Source organism: Phytophthora cinnamomi (assembly GCF_018691715.1).
Source record: "Phytophthora cinnamomi strain GKB4 chromosome Unknown Contig55, whole genome shotgun sequence".
NCBI classification, from domain to species: domain Eukaryota; phylum Oomycota; class Peronosporomycetes; order Peronosporales; family Peronosporaceae; genus Phytophthora; species Phytophthora cinnamomi.
This window is the reverse complement of record NW_027150988.1, coordinates 1,087,645-1,107,205: the sequence shown is the minus strand read 5'-3', so window position 1 is coordinate 1,107,205 and position 19,561 is coordinate 1,087,645. Positions and strand designations below refer to the sequence as shown.

The following is a 19,561-nucleotide window of genomic DNA, read 5'->3' as shown; positions in this document are numbered from 1 at the left end:
ATGCAGTTTTTTTTTTTTTATTGTTTTTATACTGGGATACAGTATACATGTATATGGAAATTATATAGCTCAATTACCGTATTCCTTATGTGCTTGCTGACATGCATCTGCATGATTTGCAACTTGTCGTCCAAACATTGATCAACAGTAATCTTCGACAAATGCAACAGTAGACAAATGTAACAGTAGTCATCAAACGGAAAATTGTATTACGCGCTTACCACTCGTCGATCTCGTCGCCATCATCGCTATCTAAGTCGTCGTCAGACGAGAGATCGCCTACAGTCTCATCTACCATGCTGAACTCCCTCAAGAAGGCCACAGCGGCTGGTAGCGCTGCCGGTCGGGCGTATGTACTTTAGACTTGCTTGGCGGGGGTCGGCGCACAACTCTTCGAGTTGGTCGTGCTCCTTACGCCACTGGTACATTAGCTTTCTCTTCTGCTCTCTTGCATGGCCTGCCAGCTTAGGAAAGTATTTGTCTAGCGTAGCGTCGACTTTGTTGTTAGCAAAGAATCTTACTATCTCCAGCTTCTCACTCTTAGTGAAGGAGTCCCGAGTATGCTTCGGCTCCTTTCGGCCGGTGCCAGTCACGCGGCTGCGTCCTGGTGGTTTCCGCTTCATGTGCGCTGCTTATGTCGAAATTGCAAGTGAGAAATTTGTGGTTGAGCTGAGCTGTCAGCAAGCACATAAAGTAAAACTGTACAATCAACACTCGAATTTGATTGGCTACTTAGATTTGTCAGTAAAATGAATCAGTCAGCAAGCACATAAGGAATACGGTAGTGAATTTCATATTTAAGCGGGAGGGATACGAATTGACAACTGCGATCGGTTGTGCCTATTTTAACATCCGGAATGTGTACGTGTAAGGCTTGGTTATCTAGGTATACTACTTTTCTTTCGTTCACAAGGCCGCACCTAGTACACATTCCCATCTATCTAGGATTCAAATCTAGGAGCAAGTTGTGTTGCAGAGGCGCTCATGCGAGTAGTCTAGGTTTAGCAATACGCTTCTTGTTAGATTCGAGTCCTGGTTAGGCTTCCAAGCTTTCGATCTTGAATTATTCAGATCGACACAAGTTGCGTTGCGATGGCCACTTCACCTCGGGGAACACCTTTGGAAAGCCTGCGATGTGCAGGGCCAACTCGGTGGGTGGTCATGGCTTCTTCAACGGTTTTGGGCCAGTTAACGGTATGGTTTGCTCCTAGACAAAAATGGCAAGACGAAATGGGCTGGGATAAAATGCCTGTTTACTTCATGGTCTCAAATAGCATTATATCCCCACTGTGATCTCCGCCTAACAGCTCCTTTCCGCTAGTCCGTTGAGGCACCTTCGCAAATGAGTCTCCATCTCGCGCATCCTTCAATGTTCCGAGAGAGGTGGTTGGCCGCCGCATTAACTAAAACGCAACGCACGGAGCCTTCCGTCTTCGCGCGAAGTCGAAGTTCTGATGGGGCTCTCCAAGGTTCGAAATGGGCACCATCGAGACCGGAGTGGGTCGCAGCAATCGCAATCCCGCAAGCAAAGCACCGACTCAACGCTATCATCCAGCGATGGCAACAACACCAAGCTGGACACGATCAGACCTCTGACTGACGCTGAAATGCTGGAGCGAGCTCGAGATGCCCATACGAAAGTCGACTTCGGGGCTCTCGCGGCCGGACCAGAATGGGGTGGACCCTGGGAACGTGTGGAATCTGCAGATCGGTTTGTGGTCTTCAGGGGCCAGGCTGGTACGAGCAGCAAGTGCATGAAAAACGGGGTGGAAGTCATGTGTGCTGGACAGCTCGACGCTAGCGTTGAGGAGGTCGCCAGTATTCTCCGATCCAACTCGGAAGCTGAGTACAATGCTGCCATGACAGGATTGTACAACAAAGGCTTTATCTTCGGCTCCTTCGAGCGTGAAGTGCCGTGCTCGGAAAGCGAAAACCAGGACGATGACGATGACGACGATATCGAAGTTGACAGCAACGAGCAACTGGTGGTGAGGACCAAGAGTTTCTCGCGCACGGCGATGCTGGGGCGCAATGAACAGTGGTGCTACTTCGACTACTACCAGCGGAAGAAGGAGCAGGACGGGTTCATGATCTCAAAGCGTGCTTTGCATCCGATGGAGACGACTCCCGGTCGTATCGTAGTCGCCAACGCGAAGGTCAATCAACTCCACGGGTTGAACGCGTCCTATCTCGTCGACAAACTACCCGATCACAAAGGCCTTCGAGTGGTCTTCCACGCGTGGTTTGATCAGAAAAATATCCCCACCAGTACCAGCAACAGGAAGTTTTCTAGACGCAGGAGCGACGAAAGCACCAGCTCTGAATCCAGCTCCAGCTCGAGTTCGCGCTCGAACTCGTTCGATTACGGTGAAACTACCAAGCACAAAGCACAAATGCGCCGACTGTTAGCTTTAGCGCACGGTGTCACAAAGCTTCCCGATCTAGTTCGTCGTCGTCGCTTTGGCGTGCAAATACCCGCGGATCTCGGAGCTGTTCACGTCCAAAATACTCGATGTCCGTGCTGCACACACAGCTTGGCTCCCGTCAAACTATCTCTCTCACTGGCAGCGTCAGCTATTGCCAATCGAAGCTTGGGACCACTCAAGGCAGACACACGGCGCTGTTTCCTCTGCGGGTACTTGGTTTGTGTCGATTGCTGGAGCGCTGAGCACATGGAGAGCATGACTGGTCGAGTGGCTGCGATCGTTGTCTGCACTCGGTGTCGCGCCAATGTTGCGGCGTGTGAATACTCGGAAGTATTTGCAGGCACAACAGAGCAGCGAGCCAAACACCGTGGCCCGCCTCGTGTTGTCGAAGACTCGAACGACAAGCCCACAGTATCGCTGTTAGTTGATTTCTTGTCGGCTTCGCTACTCAATGCGACGGCAGGAAGTCCCGAGCACGCCGCTGCGATGGCTGTGATTCGGACTCTACTTCGTCAAAACCAAGAAGACTCTGAAGGTTCAGATTCCGACTCCGAAGAAGATGGTGATGATGAAGATGCTGATAACAACGATGAAGTTGAACGCATGGCTACCCGGTTCAAGGTGTTAGGAGAGTTTCTTGGCAACGAGGAGAAATTACCAGCCTTGGACGCGTGCAAGCTCGGGAACGGCGACCAGCGCAACTACCCTCTGGACCTTCCGGATGACCCGACCGTCGATGTGCCCTTCTCTCCAATACCTAGCAACGAGGCCGATCGCATCGCGGCTGGAAAAACCTCCGGACTGCTTCAACTAGCCGATCTCCTCGCACCAGAGAAACCACCCACGGACTTATCCGTACCGAAGCCGGACACCCACGACCTGCAGCTATTGTGTCACCTCGCCGTCAAGGCGCTCGGGTGCGCGTATTCGTTCGTGACGGTAATGTGCTCCAAGCATGAACACGTTCTGGCTGGAACGCATCCAGACTTCTCCGGCGCCGCAGTGCCACGAGAGCAGACGACGTGCCAGCACGCGCTCATGTCTCCGCATCCGTTCATGGCGGCGCACCACGAAGCCGACGTTCGCTTCCACAAGCACGGCGCCACCTCTCACGTTCCGATTCGGTTCTACGTAGGTTTTCCAGTGAAAGTCCCGCTTGCTAACAGCAAACCGGGCGATGAGGAATTGACGGTAGGAATGCTCTGCTGCATCGACTCCAAGCCGCGAGCCGAGATCACCCGTACGCAATATGGGACGATGAAGCGCCTCGCCAACACGGCCAAACACTTTCTGCTGCAAAAGAGTCGACAACTGCAGTTGGAACCGTAGTAAACCGGAATCGGTGAACTGTGTGCACACGTACAATCCAATCTGTTGCACGTTTTCAGCGTTGATCGTTTTTTGTTGAGTCCGTGACGAGAAACCATCGGTGGCATCGTACCCCTGGAATTGAGAAATTAAATCGGAGAAGCTTAGCGACGCATCAACGCGTACAGCTAACTGTTCGCGACGTATTGCACATCGAATTTGAGATATCTACGTCCTCATTGCGAGGTGACATACGCTTCCTTTCATCTGATGGCCTTCACGTTGCGCCATTTTCCAGCGGCTAGGCTAGGTACCAATACGTACAAGTGCCCTCCTGTCCGCACGAAAAGTAGACGCACAACTTTGGTGGCCAATATCTAGCGATGTCGCGAATGACATGGAATTTTAGTTCCACTGGTTGTTGAACTCGAGTACCATATCGCTAGCACTCTCACCCTCAATCTCCGGACCGAGCTCAGCTCACTTCACCCCACAACACAGTTACCAGTCTTGCTTTATTTGGCTCGACGAGCAGACGGTCTAGCCATTGCTGTCACCGCTCATGCCTTCAACAGCTTCTGGGCCAGTGAACGGAGATCGGCGGAACACTTTAGTTAGCTGTCATGTAACCTCCTGGGGAGTACTGGACATCCGCTCATGCGCAAGAGCTCTCTCGCATTTTATCCCCGGCAGCTAGCCCTCCTTGCAGCCCTCAGAACCAAAGCTGCAACGTACGGCAAAAGTCTTCGTCGACGCACAGCGTTCTCATCACTCGAAGACAAGTGATTGCATTGCAAGACCAGCTTCAAATCAACTAACTACGCATATGAGTTTCGCCAAGATGCGCAGCATGTTTGACGAGGCGAGCAAGCGCCGCCAGCGTGGATGGAGCGGCTCCCAGTCCTCAGATTCCAGCAGAAACACCTTCGACCCAACTCTGTCCTTCTCGACGCAACACAGCGGCGACGTCGACTGCGAATCCGATGTAGAAGTCAACTTGTACAAGCCTCCGTCTGATGCCGAGTTGCTCGATCGAGCTCGAGCAGCTCACAACAGCATGGATTTCGCAGTGCTTGCTGCAGGCCCAGAAAGCAGCGGGCCGTGGCAGCGCGTAGAGGCTGCAGATGACTTTTTGGTCTTCAAACGCCCGTCGTCTGCAGAAATCAAAGAAAGCAGGCTTCCTGGTCTTGAAGTTATGTGCGCAGGCTGTCTCGAGGCTAGTCTCGAGGAGGTGGCCAGCGTTCTCCGCTCCAATTCCGAGATCGACCATGCGAATACCATGGAGGGGCTTTATGCCAAGAATTTCATCTTCGGTTCCCTTGATCGCGAAGTGCCTTCACTCGAGGAGCCACAGAACCAAGACGATGACTCGAATGTTGACACACGCGAGCAACTCACAGTCAAGACCAGCAGCTTCTTGCGCTCGACAGTCTTCGGACGCAACGAACAGTGGTGCTTCTCCGATTTTTTTCAACGAAACCAGGAGCGAGACAGGTTTACGATATCGCAGCGCGCGTTGCCACCGTATGAGCCTACTCCAGGTCGAGTTGTCGGTGCCAACGCTCGAGTTGATCAATTGCACGGACTCAATGCGTCGTACCTGGTCAATCAGCTACCAAACCAGAAGGGCCTGCGAGTTGTCTACAATGCCTGGTTTGAGGAACTTAAGAACAGCGAGAGCTCCACCACCAGCACTGACAGGAGCGCGTATAGTCTTGGTAGCCGACAACGAAGCTCTGGATTGAGCGTGACTTCATCTTCAAGCTCCAACAACATCGAGGCCTCCACCACAAGTAGCGATAGTCGAAGCAGTGATCGCCGACGGAGCTCGGGCTTAAGCGTGGTGTCTACTTCGAGCGCTGCTGCTCTGTTTGAAGCTGCAGATGGCAAGGCTCAGCTTCGACGGCTATTGTCACTAGCTCACGGCATGACGAAGCTTCCTGGTCTCATCCGACGACGCCGATTTGGTATGCAAGTGCCCGCTGACTTCGACGTTGTGCAGGTGGCCAACACACGCTGTCCGTGTTGCACGCACAGCTTGGCCCCTGTCAAAATGTCGCTCTCGTTGGCAGCCTCAGCCATCGCAAAACGGAGTCTCCGATCGATGAAAATGGACACGAGGCGGTGCTATCTGTGCGGCTATCTGGTATGCATCGATTGCTGGCGACCTGAGTATATGGAGAGCACCGTTGGGCGTGTGGCATCGATTGTAGTTTGCACGCGATGCCATGCCGCAGTGAAAGCTTGCGATTACTCGGAAGCCTTCGCTCCTGGTCAAGAAGACACGCGGGGTCCCGTGAAGGTTGTCGCCGACGAACCGGACGACTCGACAGCCTCTCTATTGACGGATTTCCTAGCTGCGTCACTGGCCAGCACCTCGGTCGGTGGATCTGATCGTGCAGTTATAGTCTCGCTAGTTCGGGAACTTCTCCAGCAGAACGAGCCTTCTGATACTGACAGCGACGAATTCTACGACGACGACAGCGACTACGATGAAGAGCTCAGCGACGCAGACCACAACAACAGCAACAACAACAACGTCGCCATTGTGGAGCTCGGCAGATACTTGAGTGACAAAGATCAATTCCCAGAGCTGGAGTCGTGCGTTTTCGCCAACTCCGAGCGACGAGGATACGCTATTGATCTGCCAGACGACCCCGTGACCATGGTTCCACCCACATTGTATCCGAGTCATGAAGACGCCCGCCTCCGGCTGATTACCGAGAAGGGATTATTGCAGCTCGGTACTCAACTAGCACCGCTAGACCCTGCTCCGGACGTGTCCTACGATGATGTGTGCGACGTCCACGATCTTGACTTGTTGTGTCAACTCGCTGTGCGCGCCTCAGGGTGCGCCAACTCGTTCGTGTCGATCATGGGCACGCAGCACCTGCACATTTTGTCGTCCTCGAACCCGGCGTTTTGCCACGCCACCATGCCTCGAGAGCACACTGTCTGCCAGCACTCCATCATGACCCCGAAGCCGTTCATAACCTCACACCCAGAGGCAGACGTACGTTTCCACGAACTTGGGGCCATCAAGGCGCTGTCTACTCGATGTTACATGGCCTTCCCGCTGAACGTGTCGGCGGTTGACGAGAACAATGAGACTGAAATGGCAGTGGGAACTCTGTGTTGCGTGGACCAAAAAGCCAAAGCCGAGCTCACACATTCGCAGTACACCACGATGAAGAGGCTTGCCGACACGGCTTCCAGGCTGATCCAACTCAAGGGTCGACAGCTTCTGCAGCAGCAGTCTGCAGGTGCCTAAATCTTCGGTGATACTTTAAGTCCATGTCACGCCACTAGCAGTATGTCGCTTCGTCAATATCACTTTCTCGTTGATGGGGGACTGGGACCTTGTTGGTTGATGATGTTCACATTCTTAGAGACAATAAGCGCTGATGTTGCACTATCAAAACAAAACGAGGGCGTCTCGATGAAGCAGCGTATATTTGTTTGCCAACTGCTATGCGTGCACCCGGAGAAACGCAGCCAGCGCCGCTTTCGGAACACGTAGCTCTGCAGTGTCGTCGAGAAACTCTTGCATAGCTTCGGCGTCTGCTTCGTCGTAATGCTGCAAGTCCATTTGATTTCGTAACGCAGCGCCATCGATTGCTCTGCCACCTGGAGGATCGCCCGTTGGGTGGTGCCCGAGAGACCTGGTTGCGTGCAAGGCGGACGAGAGCTCGCGGGTGGAAACCTTGCCACAGGACGAGATGGCTCTACAAAAGTGAGACAGAGTGCGGGTCAATGCGAATGTACTTTCGCGCAACAAGCGACTTGCAGATCTAATCAACGTACCGGAAGGCCTGATCGAACAGCTCCTGCTCGCTGCTCTCCAGCACCTGCACCCGCCGCATGCGTCACGCTGCTTAGAAAATTGCCTATCACACATCGTAGCCTGCAGGCAAACGGAGACCACCCACCTTGGACAGGAAGATCTTCTGGAAGTCTGCGAGGTCGATGGTGCTCGTATCCGTGTAGTCGAACTCGTACACGAGCACTTGCGCTTCGCCCTTCGCGACGCTGAAGCCCAGGGCTCGCAGACACCTCTTGAGCTGCTTGACGGTCATTGCTTCAGATCCCTCCGCCGCAAGCTCGAAGATCACGCGGCTCTCGCACTCTTGTGCGGGCGTCAGCCGCTTGTCCTTGATCCGCTGCAGCACCGTCGCCATCCGTATGGGAATTCCTCAACGCACCTGCACAGACCAAACCACACAGCACCTCAACCGCCAGCAAACGGTTAGCAAGTGGCTCAGCAAGAACCAGAATAGCTCCTCCACCTCTGTCGCCGAGTATCTTCACGACTCCAAGCAGCTGCAAATCAGGGCTGCACCACCGACACAAACGATCCAGCTTACGTAGAACGAGATAATTGATTGATTTCAAGCAGTCGACGGGCGACCCAAGCAGCACGGCACGGCACAGCACGGCACGTCCTCCAGAAACAGCATCGCTAGGTGTTAGAGGCTGCTGTCCGCCTCGCCTCATTGGCGCGCGAGGATCTCGACGGCGTCGGCCTTCTCCTCCGTGAGCTCCGTGGCCGTGGCCTTCATCATGGCGTCGATGCGGGACGAGATGGGCAGCCCGTTGACCACCTCGTACGCGCCCTTGCCCGTGCACTTGACCGGGAACGAGTAGATGAGCCCCTCGGGCACGCCGTACTTGTTGCCGTCCGAGCAGATGGCCATGGACACGAACTCGCCGTCCTTGGAGCCGTGGAACCAGTCGCGCAGGTGCGCGCCGATGGCGGCGGCGGCCGACATGGCGCTCGAGAGCTTGCGCGCCTTGATGATGGCCGCGCCGCGCTCCTGCACGTCCTTGACGAGCGTGGTCTCGACCCAGTCCTTGTCGGCCACGAGCTGCTCCAAGGGCTGGCCCTGGACCTCGGCGTACGTCACGTCGGGCACCTGCGTGCTCGAGTGGTTGCCCCAGATGACCACCTTGCTGACGTCCTTGGCCGTGACCCTGGCGCTGTGCGTGGCGTTCACCTTCTCCACCAGGAAGGCGCGCAGGCGCTCGTGGTCCAGGCGCGTGAGCGCCGAGAAGTTCTTGCGCGGGATGCTGGGCGCGTTCTCCATGGCGATGAGGCAGTTGGTGTTGGCCGGGTTGGCCACCACGAGCACGCGCACGTCGCGGCTGGCGAAGCGGTCGATGGCGGCGCCCTGCGCCTTGAAGATGGCCACGTTCTTCTCGATCAGGTCCTTGCGCTGCATGCCCTGCTTGCGCGGGAAGCCGCCCACGAGCACGGCCACGTCCGCGTCCTTGAAGGCCGTCTCCAGGTCGGACGTGGGCACGATGGCGTCCACCAGGTCGAAGGCGCAGTCCTGCAGCTCCATCTTGACGCCCTCCAGCGCCTCCTGCGCCGGCGGGATGTCCAGCAGCCGCAGCTCCACGCGCTGCGTCGGGCCGAACACGTGGCCGATGCAGACTGGGCAGGCGACGACGTTAGCTGTGGGGGTGGACGAGAGGAGAGGAGAGGGCGCACGTACTGAGGGGCAGCAGCGAGTAGGCGATCTGGCCGGCGGCGCCGGAGACGACGATCTTCAGGGCGGTCATGGCTGCGGGTGACTGGGTGACTGGAGTGAGAGTGATGGTCTGCGCTCGACGAGGCAAATGCGGAAGTGAGAGGCTGGAGCGGAGCGGACTTTGGCAGGTTCACGTTGCACTTCTTTGGTAAGATTTCCGTCTTTTGAGGCGGAATGGGGTGCTGGTGTGCGTCAGTTTGGGAAAGTCGTGGAGTTGGATATCCCTGGCATATCGGATTGACTTAGATGTGCTGGATAGTACTCGTGCGACGAGAATAATAAAAGGAGCGGCTGCAGTCGTAGTAGTAGTACTTTGAATACTGAAGTCGGTGGCAGTTGCCGTGCCGTCGTAATGAACGAGCAATCAGCTTCACATCGCAGATAATGGATGTGCCCTGGCAAGCCTGTGATCACCAACGAGGCGCTGAAGTAGTCGACAAAGATGCACTTCCATGGCGCAGCCGGCGTCGCCTTGAACGGAGAGAGGCTTGCTGGGGTTCCAGAGCGAATTGTAGAGTGAGAGAAAACACGACCGCGGTCGCTGCTAGCTTGCAAGGCTAAGCACCACGACAAACCCTTGCACCTAGATAGGCAACGCTGATCTAAGTAAGCTAGCTTGCTTCGACTTGACAAACCGTGCATTTTGCAACCACCCGTAGTTGTGCAGAGACGGCGACGTGAAGTGCAGGAATTCGGGTGGGCCACGTAGGGAGGCGGTCATCGTGAATCCTGCTGAGACCCCATCGCCTTCTAGACCTCAGCAGTTGTATTGTACAAACCAGCGAGAGTTGGCAATACCCCCGTCGTGTTTGTCTCGAAGTCTCAGTCTCAGCCTGAAAGCTTTGTCATGATCACAGGCCACTTGATCATGCACCAACGCGCGCGCATGTAGCACTAGTAGTTCGATAGTACTACTATACTATAAGTTGAACAAATCCATTAGTATCAAAAAAAATTCTTTTTCCATTACTATCATGCTTTGTAATACCTTTGAGAACACATACGTAATTCATGAATAGATCTGAAAATTGGTGCGGTGCGACGGGTACGATCAAGTTGATGATTTGCAACTCTGGGAAGCTGCGTTGAGCTGCGCTGCGATCCACGGCGATTTGGCCGAGTCCCCCAGCGTCATCTCCAAGCACCAAATGCGCAATGCACGGCGGAAAAGGCTCTCGCAGACGGCGGCGAGCGGTGCATGAGCATTCGTACGCAGGGGCATGTTGGCATGTTGAAGGTGCGTTCCAGGGGTGCGCAAGCAGTGGTACATTCGCGCAACCTACGCGCAACCTCACGACCCTAATCAGACGCACTTCAACTCGGACCTTGCGTTTTGGGGGGCAAGTCGCGTCGTATGGTGCGGTTCCCCCCTGGTCGATGCCTATCAATTGATATGTTACAATGCGGTGGAGTGACGACGCCCCGTATACACCGAGTCCAATTCGCGCGACTCGCAGTCTCTGACGGGAATGCGTCATGCGCCAGCCTTCAGCGGCTTGGCGCGGACGTCTGCCAGCCTGGAAGTGCCAGGTGCTTGGCTATCAACATCCCCGACGAGCTGCCAGCGACTTTCTGCTAGCATCAGACTGGCGCCGTGCATTGCACTGTATCGTCGAGCTCATGGTCTCAACAGCCAGGGTGGTCCTCAACCGTGAGCGCTGCTCAATGGAAAATGAAATGGGGTCAACATGGTAGCACTGGTGCTGACGAACAGAGGGTTCTGCCCCCCCCCCCCCCCTCATTCCTCCGTCGAGTGTGTCTCGTCATGGAACCGCACTGCCCAAGCTTGGTGCTTGATGAAAGCAGGAAGGTATTGACGAAGTCGCCTGTGGACCGTACCGTCAGGACGCTTCCACGCGCTTTTTGGTGCGGGTGGTGGAGCGGGTCGACAAGCTGTCGACGGGGGCGGTGACACTTTGGTTGTGACGACGGGCTCACCACCACCGACAGACTCGAGGGAGCAAACTTGTGATGACCGTGGCGGCGCGTCGTGCAATCGAGCGCGAACTGTGCCGACAGAGACTTTGGTTCGCAGTGTCGTCGTGCGGTGCCAGGCTGCAGATCGAGAGACCGCGGCACGAGCGCGGAAGGCGAAGCGCTGGACCATGCAGCCAGAACCGACACCGTCCGGCGACGTCTGGCGCCGTGAGTCCAGCGCCGCGATTACTGCGGCCTGGGCGCGCTGATGTGTGCTGCGCTGAATCAAGCGGTGCAGCGCGTGTGAGTATGGGTGCGTCTGAGCTAGTTGTGGCGTCGCGCAGGCAAGTGATGCAACGAGTGAATCCTGTGCCTTTGCCTGGCGGGCAGAGCGTGATAGATATCAGCGCCAGGCTCGAGTGCGCGAGTGAAAGGCGTAAGGCGCGCGTGAAGCATTTGGGGGGGATGTCGGGGACGGCCAAGGACGGTGGGGGCGGAGTGCGTCACGCCCGAAACGGCGGCCCACGGAGCTCCGCAGAGACGTCGATCGTCACGACGAGACTCGGCGTCAATGGCGAGAAGGAGTGGGCCTCAAGTCGCCGAGAGGGGGCCAAGCAGCTCTCCGATGGTTCTCCATCCATCCACCGGCCGCGTTTTGCCAGTTGAAGCAGTCAGAGGGAGTCAGTGGCCCGCGTGGACAGCGCGGCATGTCCAGCGTGTGCAGCGTGTGCTGCTGCGCGGGGAACGAACCGTGGAAGAACGCGCGCTAAAGAGTCACGGCCGTCGTAACGGCTGATCGTTCTTTTGGAAAGCGGCGGCGGCGAAGGGCGGCAACGAACGCCATTTCGTGCTGCCCGGACGCGAAGCTCGGTGCGCGGCGCGCGAGAAACAATCAGAAAGGAGCCGCAGCCGCAGTAGGACAGCTCCCTCACCCGTGGCTTTGGCGCTGCGCCACTGACTGGTACGTCGAGCTCAGCTAGCTAGCTGCTACTCGGGTGTTAGGCTGGCAGGCGCTGACGGTGGTTTGCTGCAGGGTACACCTCAATTCAAGCAAGCCCCCGTTGTCGTCTCGTGCCATTGTGTCGTTGGTGTCTTGCAGTGATAGTCTCCCGAGGGGCACGCAACCACCATACTTCTGTCCGGAGCTGCGCACTTCAGCTGGAGTTTTAACGGTACTCGTTCGCGCCTCGCCAGCCCGACCGCTCCCTCAGCTCGCAAAGTTTTCGCCGCCGACACCAACTCCGCGGCCTCAGGATGTCCGATGGCGAGCTGCCGGGCTCCCAGGGAGCAGCCTGCCCGGTTGGAAGCATGCTGCTCCCCATCATGACGTCGGTGGCCTCTTTGATCGGGTGCTTCTACGTTGTCGGCACCTACTGGAGAGTCCTCGCACTGCGACAACACCCAGCGGGCATCATGTTCGGAATGAGCCTCTACGGAGCCATCTACCAGTTCTTGTTCTTGCTGGATCAAGCCACGAGCTCAGTGAAGTGCTCGGACATGGGCATCCTAGTGGACTTCTTCCTCACGGGTCAAGAGACGTACATGCTGATCTTCGCCATCGACCTGCTGCTGGCGCTGAAGAACCCTTTCTCGACGTCGAAAGGACAGATGACTAAGTACCATATTTTTGGTGGTCTCTGGAGCCTCGTGTGCGCGGTGATATCGCACTTTGACACCCGCTACGCGCTTTTCGGATTCTGCTGGTTGAGCTCGAGCGGTGACATTCTCAGTCGCGCGCGAAGTGAAGCGGATAATGGCGACGAAGCATCCAACGGAACACTCACAGCAGGAGTATTCTTTGCTTTGTACATTGTCGTGGTGTACTGCACGTCGCTGATTGCTATCGTGCGTACGTGGAACACGTTCATGAAGGGCCTTCCCGACACGTTTCGAACCCGACAGCGAATCCAGCGCCACCTCAAGTATTATGTGGGCTGCTACTTCGGCTATTGGACATTAGTGCTGGCATGCTACGCACTTTTCAGCTTGCTACCACACTCGTCGAATGCCGAAGATGACAACAAAAGAGATTTCCGCTGCCACGTCTGGCATCTCTTGACGTGCCTGCTGCTCGCCAAAGGGATGGTTCACGCGCTCATCTGGACACGGACATCGAACATTCTCAAGATCATCGAGCAGCTTCGCGAGCATGGCTCTATTGACCTCCCTGCACACGAAGATAGCATCAACTGGGCGCTCCGACTGGAAATTTTGACCAACACCACCAAAGGCATCTGCCAGAGCGTAGATAGAGCTGAGCGACAAGCACGCGCGTCCGCTGAAGCGTCAAGCCGATCGATATCTGTATCTGGATCATCCCTGGAAGAGGGAATTGTCATCGAAAACTCTGCCGTCCAAGACGACTATTGCGACCGAAAGGAGAGCTACACACAAATCGAGGAATTGATTCTTGAAAACCGCAACGATCAGCGGCCACGCAGTGAAGGTGTTGTGTTCAAGGACTTTGCTCCGCACGTGTTCCGGCGTCTTCGTGAAGAGGCCAAGGTTTCGAGTGCAAGCTACCGCAACTCGTTACAGCAAACCACAAAGGAACGCGTGAGCGAAGGCAAGAGTGGAGCTTTCTTTTACTTTACAGAAGACCGCAAGTACGTTGTGAAAACGCTTACCAACGAGGAACTCAAGTTTCTGTTGAGCATCCTGCCCAAGTACTATACGTTCATGAAGAGGCAACCAGACACATTCATGATGCGCTTTTTCGGCTGCCATGGACTCACCATGTACGGCAAGACCGTGTTTTTCGTAGTTATGCAGAGCGTCTTCGCGACGTCGCTCCAAATTCACGAGCGCTTCGATCTGAAAGGTTCGTGGGTCGGTCGGCTCGAAGGCCGAAAGCCCACAGGCACGGTTGCAACCTGCAAGTTTTGTAGTGCCGATTACATTGTCGGAGGTATCCACGACCAGCGTTGCGATGTGCGCCGCGGCGAAGGCAATTTACGACACCAGTACGATCAAGTGGGCAAAGACCTCAACTGGAATCGTCACATGGCGTTGCCCTACTCAACGGCGCGTGCAGTCGCATTTCAGCTGACGGTTGACTCCGACTTCTTGTGCAGTATCAACTGCATTGACTACAGTCTTCTTGTGGGTATTCACCACCGTAGTTTCAATGTTTCTCACTACTCTTCAGCCGACAGCTTCGAAGCACCCGCCTACGTACATCATGACAGTTGTTGCAGTGTTAGCAGTCAGTTTCGAGGCACCAACCGCAGCGGGCGAAGCAGTAGCAATGGAAGCAGCAGCGACTCCTACAGCTTCAGCACGAACTCAAGTTTTGTTCGCAACCGCAGCAGCAGCGGTGGCAACCAGCCTAGCCGCAGTGGCTGTTATTGTTCGTCCAACGGCAGGAAACCCATTCACCACTTTGCACGTGGTGGTGGCATGAGCGTCGATGAGGTGCACGGCCCAGGCCTGTACTATCTGGGGCTTATCGACATTCTCCAGCAATGGAACTTCCGCAAGCGTGTCGAGCACTTTGTTCGTGTCTATCTGTTGTTTCAAGACCGACACGGCATTTCGGTAGTAAACCCGCGTCAGTATGCGGAGCGGTTCCAACAGCGAGTTATCAAGGAGCTCATCTACGACGCTGCAACTATGCCAACTCGTGATCACGTCGAAGATATCTCCCTCACTCAACTGCGAATTCAGGATCAACGCAACGCTCAACTGCTCGAGTCGAGTCGGACATTGAGCACAATGCTCGCTTCTGTTGATGGAAGGTCGACGTTTGCCAGTCCTCCTTCAATGCAGATTGAGCTCGTGTCCAGTATTGCTTTGTCGCCGAACATAGGAATTCCGACATCACGTTCACCATGTACGCCACCGGTCTCCAATGTGGTGGTACCGTCAAAGACTGGGAAGTCGGTGCGCTCTGCTTCGGTAGCTTCGATGCCTCGGCATCGAGCATCGTGCTCGTGGGACAACAGCAGTCAGAGCAGTTCAGGTATTGGGAGACTATCCGGTGGCTTTGTGATGGAAATTCCCAATCAGCCAGTGGTTTACCCGACTGCACTAGATGCACCACATCTCCGTCGGTCATTAGCACCGCTGACTCCGTCTCCGCGAACATCTCGGAGAGATTCTGAGTACTCAAAGTCGAGCAACCAGCGGTCTAATTCCTCTGCTAATGCTAGTAGCTCCGATGCGGCTTCCAGCAATGGTAGCCGGCAATGCAGTACTGGTGGAAACAGTAACCATAGCACTAGCACTGCGGTACATCTTGAAGAGGGCGCTCTGCAAGACCCACCCAGCCCCCACGACTACCGAATCGTTTGTACACCAACGTTCCCAGACAAGTCCGCAAACCCCACCATGTCAGCCTAGAAGTCATTATGAATACCAAATGTACGTTTTTGTAGTGCATGGCTTCGAGTTGTGGTGCTACGCAAATCGCTGCTGTCTGCCCTAGAAAACCAAGTCACCTTCGCAGCATTTTAGTAAACAAAAAAGGGTTGACACCATACTATTACTCGAGTTTCATCATCTTCCTCAGCCCAGCGAGGTGGAGATGTACACGTGGCTTCGATCCTGCAGCACGTCGCAGATCACGTCGGTGAATCCGAGTTCGCGCTTTCCGTCCTTGATGATCTTGGTGGGGACGCCCAGCTCCATCCACCCCTGCGTGTCGCCCTCCTCGTCATAGCGAGCGATGGCCACGTGACCCAGCCACACAACCTGCTGCGTGCCGAAGCCGCAGTGCACAGGGATGATCTTGTCCCGCACGTGCGCCATAACCGTGATAGTGTCTTCCGCGCCCTCGTTCGGCGTCACCTCCGCATCCTCGTCTTCCTCCTCCAACCCAGGCCTCTCCTCCTTCTCCTCCTCGTCCACAGGCAGCAGTGAACTCATGGCGATCTTCCAGTGTAGCCATGTTCCGCGAAACGACACGCTATCGATGGAGTGGTCTACCCCAATCGTACCACTCCCTCGGTACATCTCATGTGGCAGCAGCCTCGCCAGTCACACCCGCCACCAGCAGCTATTCCTGCCCCGCTTCGTGCCACCGACCGCGCCATAATCGGCCATGGCGCGTCCCGCGCGCTCCTCGGCGAGCTTCCTGCGGCGCTGGCGGCGGCTGCTGGGCGCGGAGCCGGCGCTCTCGGCCGTGGTGGACTGCCTGTCGCCGCGCGAGGCCGTGTGCGTGCTGGTCTTCGCGCTGGACGCGCAGTACGAGCCGCTGGCGCGCTTCCTGTACGCGCACGCGCGGCTGCTGGCGCTGGGCGACGCGGCGCGGCGCTTCTCGAGCGTGCTGCACTGCGCGGCGGCGCACGGCTGCGCCGAGGTGGTGCAGTGGCTGCTGCGCTTCCGATTGAGCCACCGCGCGCTGCTGGGCGCCGAGACGAGCGTGCGCAACGCCCCCTGGACGCCGCCGAGCCCTTCCAGCAGGGCCAAGGCGCTGGCCTGGAGCGCACGCAACAGCGCGTACGAGTTCCCGGCCGAGGTCATGTACGAGGCCGCCAGACAGGGCGACCAGGAGGTCGTGCAGTGGCTCAGCTGCTGCTGCCGCTTCGACAGGCACCGCGCCATGGAGTACGCGGCCTCCGCGGGCCGCCTCGAGGTCGCCACGTGGCTGCACGCGCAGCAGGAGGGGCAGGAGGAGACGGCAGTGGTCGTGTACATGGTGCAGCCGCTGGAGAGCGAGCTGCAGGTGCTCAACTGGGTGGCCGTCTTCCCCAGGCGCAGGTGCTTCCGAGAGGTCTTCGCCTCGAGAGCGGGGCTGCTGGCCGACGTGTACGACCAGAGAGACCCGCTGCTGCCCTGGGACGACGCGGAGGCGCTCGGCACCTCGCTCGGCAGGAGGCGGTTCCGCGCGCTGGACACCGCAGCGGCACAGGGAGACCTGGCCATGGTCAAGAGGCTGCACGAGGACGGACGGTGGCCGTGCACCAGTCTCGCCATGGACACGGCGGCGGCGAACGGCCACCTGGAGGTGGTCAAGTTCCTCCATGAGAACCGACGCGAGGGAGGCACCGCGGTCGGCATGTGCAGCGCCGCGGGGAACGGACACCTGGACGTGGTGCAGTGGCTGCACAAGAACCGCAGCAGCGACGGATGCCGCTCCTTGGTGCTGGACCTGGCCGCGACCAATGGGCACGTCGAGGTGCTGCGCTGGTTGGCGCCGCGGTTCCCAAGGTTTTCGTGCTCGCCCGCCTTTTTGCCGAGCGTGGCAGCTCACGGCCACATCAAGACGCTGCAGTACCTGCACAAGGAGATGAGGATGCCGCTGGACTCGCGCACACTCGAGGCTGCGATTGGGTCGGGGCACTTGGAGCTGGTCAACTACATCACCGAGCGGATTCCGGCGGAGAAGAGGCACACGCTCTCACCTACCGCGGTGGAGAAGGCTGCCGCGAGCGGTAACCTCGAACTCCTGGCCTTCGTGGTCGAGCGGCTCGGTCTTTGGTCACCACAGGTGCTGATTGCTGCAGCGCCGACAGGGAATGTCGAGATGGCAGAGTGGATCACAAAGCGAACGGATAGTCCTCCTGAGGAAGCGCCACAGGTTGTGCTGGTGCGCGAGCGACGAGATCGGGCTGCTACCTCCAACGCTATCGACTCGATGCTTCCGAGCCAGCCAGCATCATCGATCAAGCGGCGATCATCTTTTGATAATCTATCGTCTATTGGATGTGCGCGTCCATTAGATGTTGTGGACGGCGGCACGCTATACCGATGTGCGTCACTCCGTCACTTCAACATGATCGAGTGGCTGCTGAAGCGTGGGTTGGCATCTCCCGGCTTTTCGCTGTCCATGAAAGAGCGAGAGCTAGTATTGCGCTCTGTCGTTGGGCGTGGAGTGGTCGAGGAGGACTCGCTGGATGTTGTTGCGTTAACTGGAAACAGCGACGCGAATGGTGCCACGACGGAGCCACCTACCGCCGCTGTGACAGCAGCCACAACTGCGGTTATTGGAACTGCAAACGGCAATGACAATGCCTCCGGGGCGAATGCGGGTGTTGCCCGCCTTGCTGGGGTTCGAACAACTACAGAAGACAAGCGGCCAGGGTTCGATCCTTTCGCATGGGCGCTGCCAGCGAAGACGAGCCCCTACTGGCAGAGGAAGTTTGTTCGACTTGCAGTGCAGTATTGCCCCGAGTCGTCGTTGAAGCTCGAGTGGGTGCCGCTCTGGGCAGCGCAACGTGGAGAACTGGATGTGCTGAAGCAGCTTTATACTGTGAAGCACCCGCAATTATTCACTCAGCAGACGTTCTCAGCGATCATGCGCTATACGAAGGCTGGAGATGCTCTGCAATGGTTTCAAACGCATAGTTCGACGCTCATGGGGGACTCGTCAATTGTGGAGTGGGGCGTGAAGTACCGGCAGTTCGCGTACCTCACTTATGTTTTCCTAAAGTTTCAACCTGCACGGGCTGAAGAGCGTTTTCGTCAGCACGGCGTCGAGTATGCTCTGCATGTGGCGTGTGCTATGGGTCACCTGGATGTCGTAACTTGGATCTGTGGCAACTGTGAAATTTTCCTGAATGTGCCGGCATCCGAGCTGCACGCCAAGCTTGGCCGACTCACGATCTGGAACGACGCTCTGATTGCTGCGGCGCGTTGCGGGCAGATTGGAATTTTAGTTTGGTTGCACGAGAAGTTCACCTTCTTCCGCAAGGTGCCGGACAGTCACCGCAAGATGACGCTCGTGGCGGCAATGGCCGACGCCGCCGCAGGATACGGCCAGCTTTGCGTGCTGCGTTGGCTTCAAGCTACGGTTGCCCCTCAGCTGGTATACTCGAACGTGGAGCCAAAACCCGGCAGTAAATCTACCCCACCACCGATAGTGGAGACAAGCTTCGTTTCGACAGAAGGGCTGCTGCAGGCCATGGTGAACCGCCATGTCGACGTGGTTCAGTGGGTTTGTGCTGTGGACATGGACCTCGTCAGCCGACAAACTGCAAACCGGCGTGCAGAGCTCGCGACTTTCCTCCGTGAAGAGGCTGACGGATTCGTACCGTCCAAGTTAGGATTCATCTTCCCCCCACTGTGAAAAGGGGCAGATTCTTTTTGACATGTCTGCTGAAATGCAGATACAACGCAACGCAGAGCGTTATATATCTACATCTAATTCATACATTTGTGCCATTAGCCGTCCGCTCCACAACGAAATTGAAGCTCGGCGCCAAAGCCATGTCCTCATCTTGACTCACGAAGTTGAAGAACGGATGGGGTAAAGGCGGACTTTTGTACTAGAGTTGCAGTTGTTTGTTCCGACGAATTCGCTAAAGAATTCCCGGCGGCCCAACCTCTTCTCGAGAGAGCGCAACGCAGCTGGAAATTGCTCTCGGCGTTCAGTGCGTTGCCGAGCCCAACGAACAACGTCAAAGCCAGTGCCGATTTTAAAGCTAAGCAGGCCGCTCA

At 56.6% G+C, this 19,561-nt stretch overlaps 7 protein-coding genes across 7 annotated transcripts; 4 read left to right on the top strand and 3 right to left on the bottom strand.

Moving 5' to 3' along the window:
• Positions 1 to 1,607: 1,607 nt before the first annotated feature.
• On the top strand, positions 1,608 to 2,178 carry IUM83_12887 (uncharacterized protein; the record flags this gene model as incomplete). The annotated part of the gene is made up of 2 exons (XM_067937532.1): positions 1,608 to 2,083; positions 2,157 to 2,178. The coding sequence occupies 2 exons, from the start codon at positions 1,608 to 1,610 to the stop codon at positions 2,176 to 2,178; spliced, it is 498 nt and encodes a 165-aa protein (XP_067788049.1).
• Positions 2,179 to 4,560: 2,382 nt separating this feature from the next.
• IUM83_12886 (uncharacterized protein) lies at positions 4,561 to 7,005 on the top strand (the record flags this gene model as incomplete). Its single annotated transcript, XM_067937531.1, has 1 exon — positions 4,561 to 7,005. One exon carries the CDS (start codon positions 4,561 to 4,563, stop codon positions 7,003 to 7,005), a length of 2,445 nt encoding a protein of 814 aa, XP_067788097.1.
• A 198-nt stretch (positions 7,006 to 7,203) lies between these two features.
• IUM83_12885 (dead deah box rna) lies at positions 7,204 to 7,912 on the bottom strand (the record flags this gene model as incomplete). Its single annotated transcript, XM_067937530.1, has 3 exons — positions 7,204 to 7,459; positions 7,539 to 7,582; positions 7,664 to 7,912. The coding sequence occupies 3 exons, from the start codon at positions 7,910 to 7,912 to the stop codon at positions 7,204 to 7,206; spliced, it is 549 nt and encodes a 182-aa protein (XP_067788177.1).
• Positions 7,913 to 8,224: 312 nt separating this feature from the next.
• IUM83_12884 (malate dehydrogenase) lies at positions 8,225 to 9,296 on the bottom strand (the record flags this gene model as incomplete). The annotated part of the gene is made up of 2 exons (XM_067937529.1): positions 8,225 to 9,168; positions 9,230 to 9,296. The coding sequence occupies 2 exons, from the start codon at positions 9,294 to 9,296 to the stop codon at positions 8,225 to 8,227; spliced, it is 1,011 nt and encodes a 336-aa protein (XP_067788048.1).
• A 3,140-nt stretch (positions 9,297 to 12,436) lies between these two features.
• IUM83_12883 (phosphatidylinositol-4-phosphate 5 kinase-like protein) lies at positions 12,437 to 13,241 on the top strand (the record flags this gene model as incomplete). The annotated part of the gene is made up of 2 exons (XM_067937528.1): positions 12,437 to 13,031; positions 13,168 to 13,241. 2 exons carry the CDS (start codon positions 12,437 to 12,439, stop codon positions 13,239 to 13,241), a joined length of 669 nt encoding a protein of 222 aa, XP_067788180.1.
• Positions 13,242 to 15,688: 2,447 nt separating this feature from the next.
• On the bottom strand, positions 15,689 to 16,048 carry IUM83_12882 (uncharacterized protein; the record flags this gene model as incomplete). The annotated part of the gene is made up of 1 exon (XM_067937527.1): positions 15,689 to 16,048. One exon carries the CDS (start codon positions 16,046 to 16,048, stop codon positions 15,689 to 15,691), a length of 360 nt encoding a protein of 119 aa, XP_067788181.1.
• Positions 16,049 to 16,223: 175 nt separating this feature from the next.
• On the top strand, positions 16,224 to 19,190 carry IUM83_12881 (Pleiotropic drug resistance protein 12; the record flags this gene model as incomplete). Its single annotated transcript, XM_067937526.1, has 1 exon — positions 16,224 to 19,190. One exon carries the CDS (start codon positions 16,224 to 16,226, stop codon positions 19,188 to 19,190), a length of 2,967 nt encoding a protein of 988 aa, XP_067788178.1.
• Between the last annotated feature and the right edge of the window lie 371 nt (positions 19,191 to 19,561).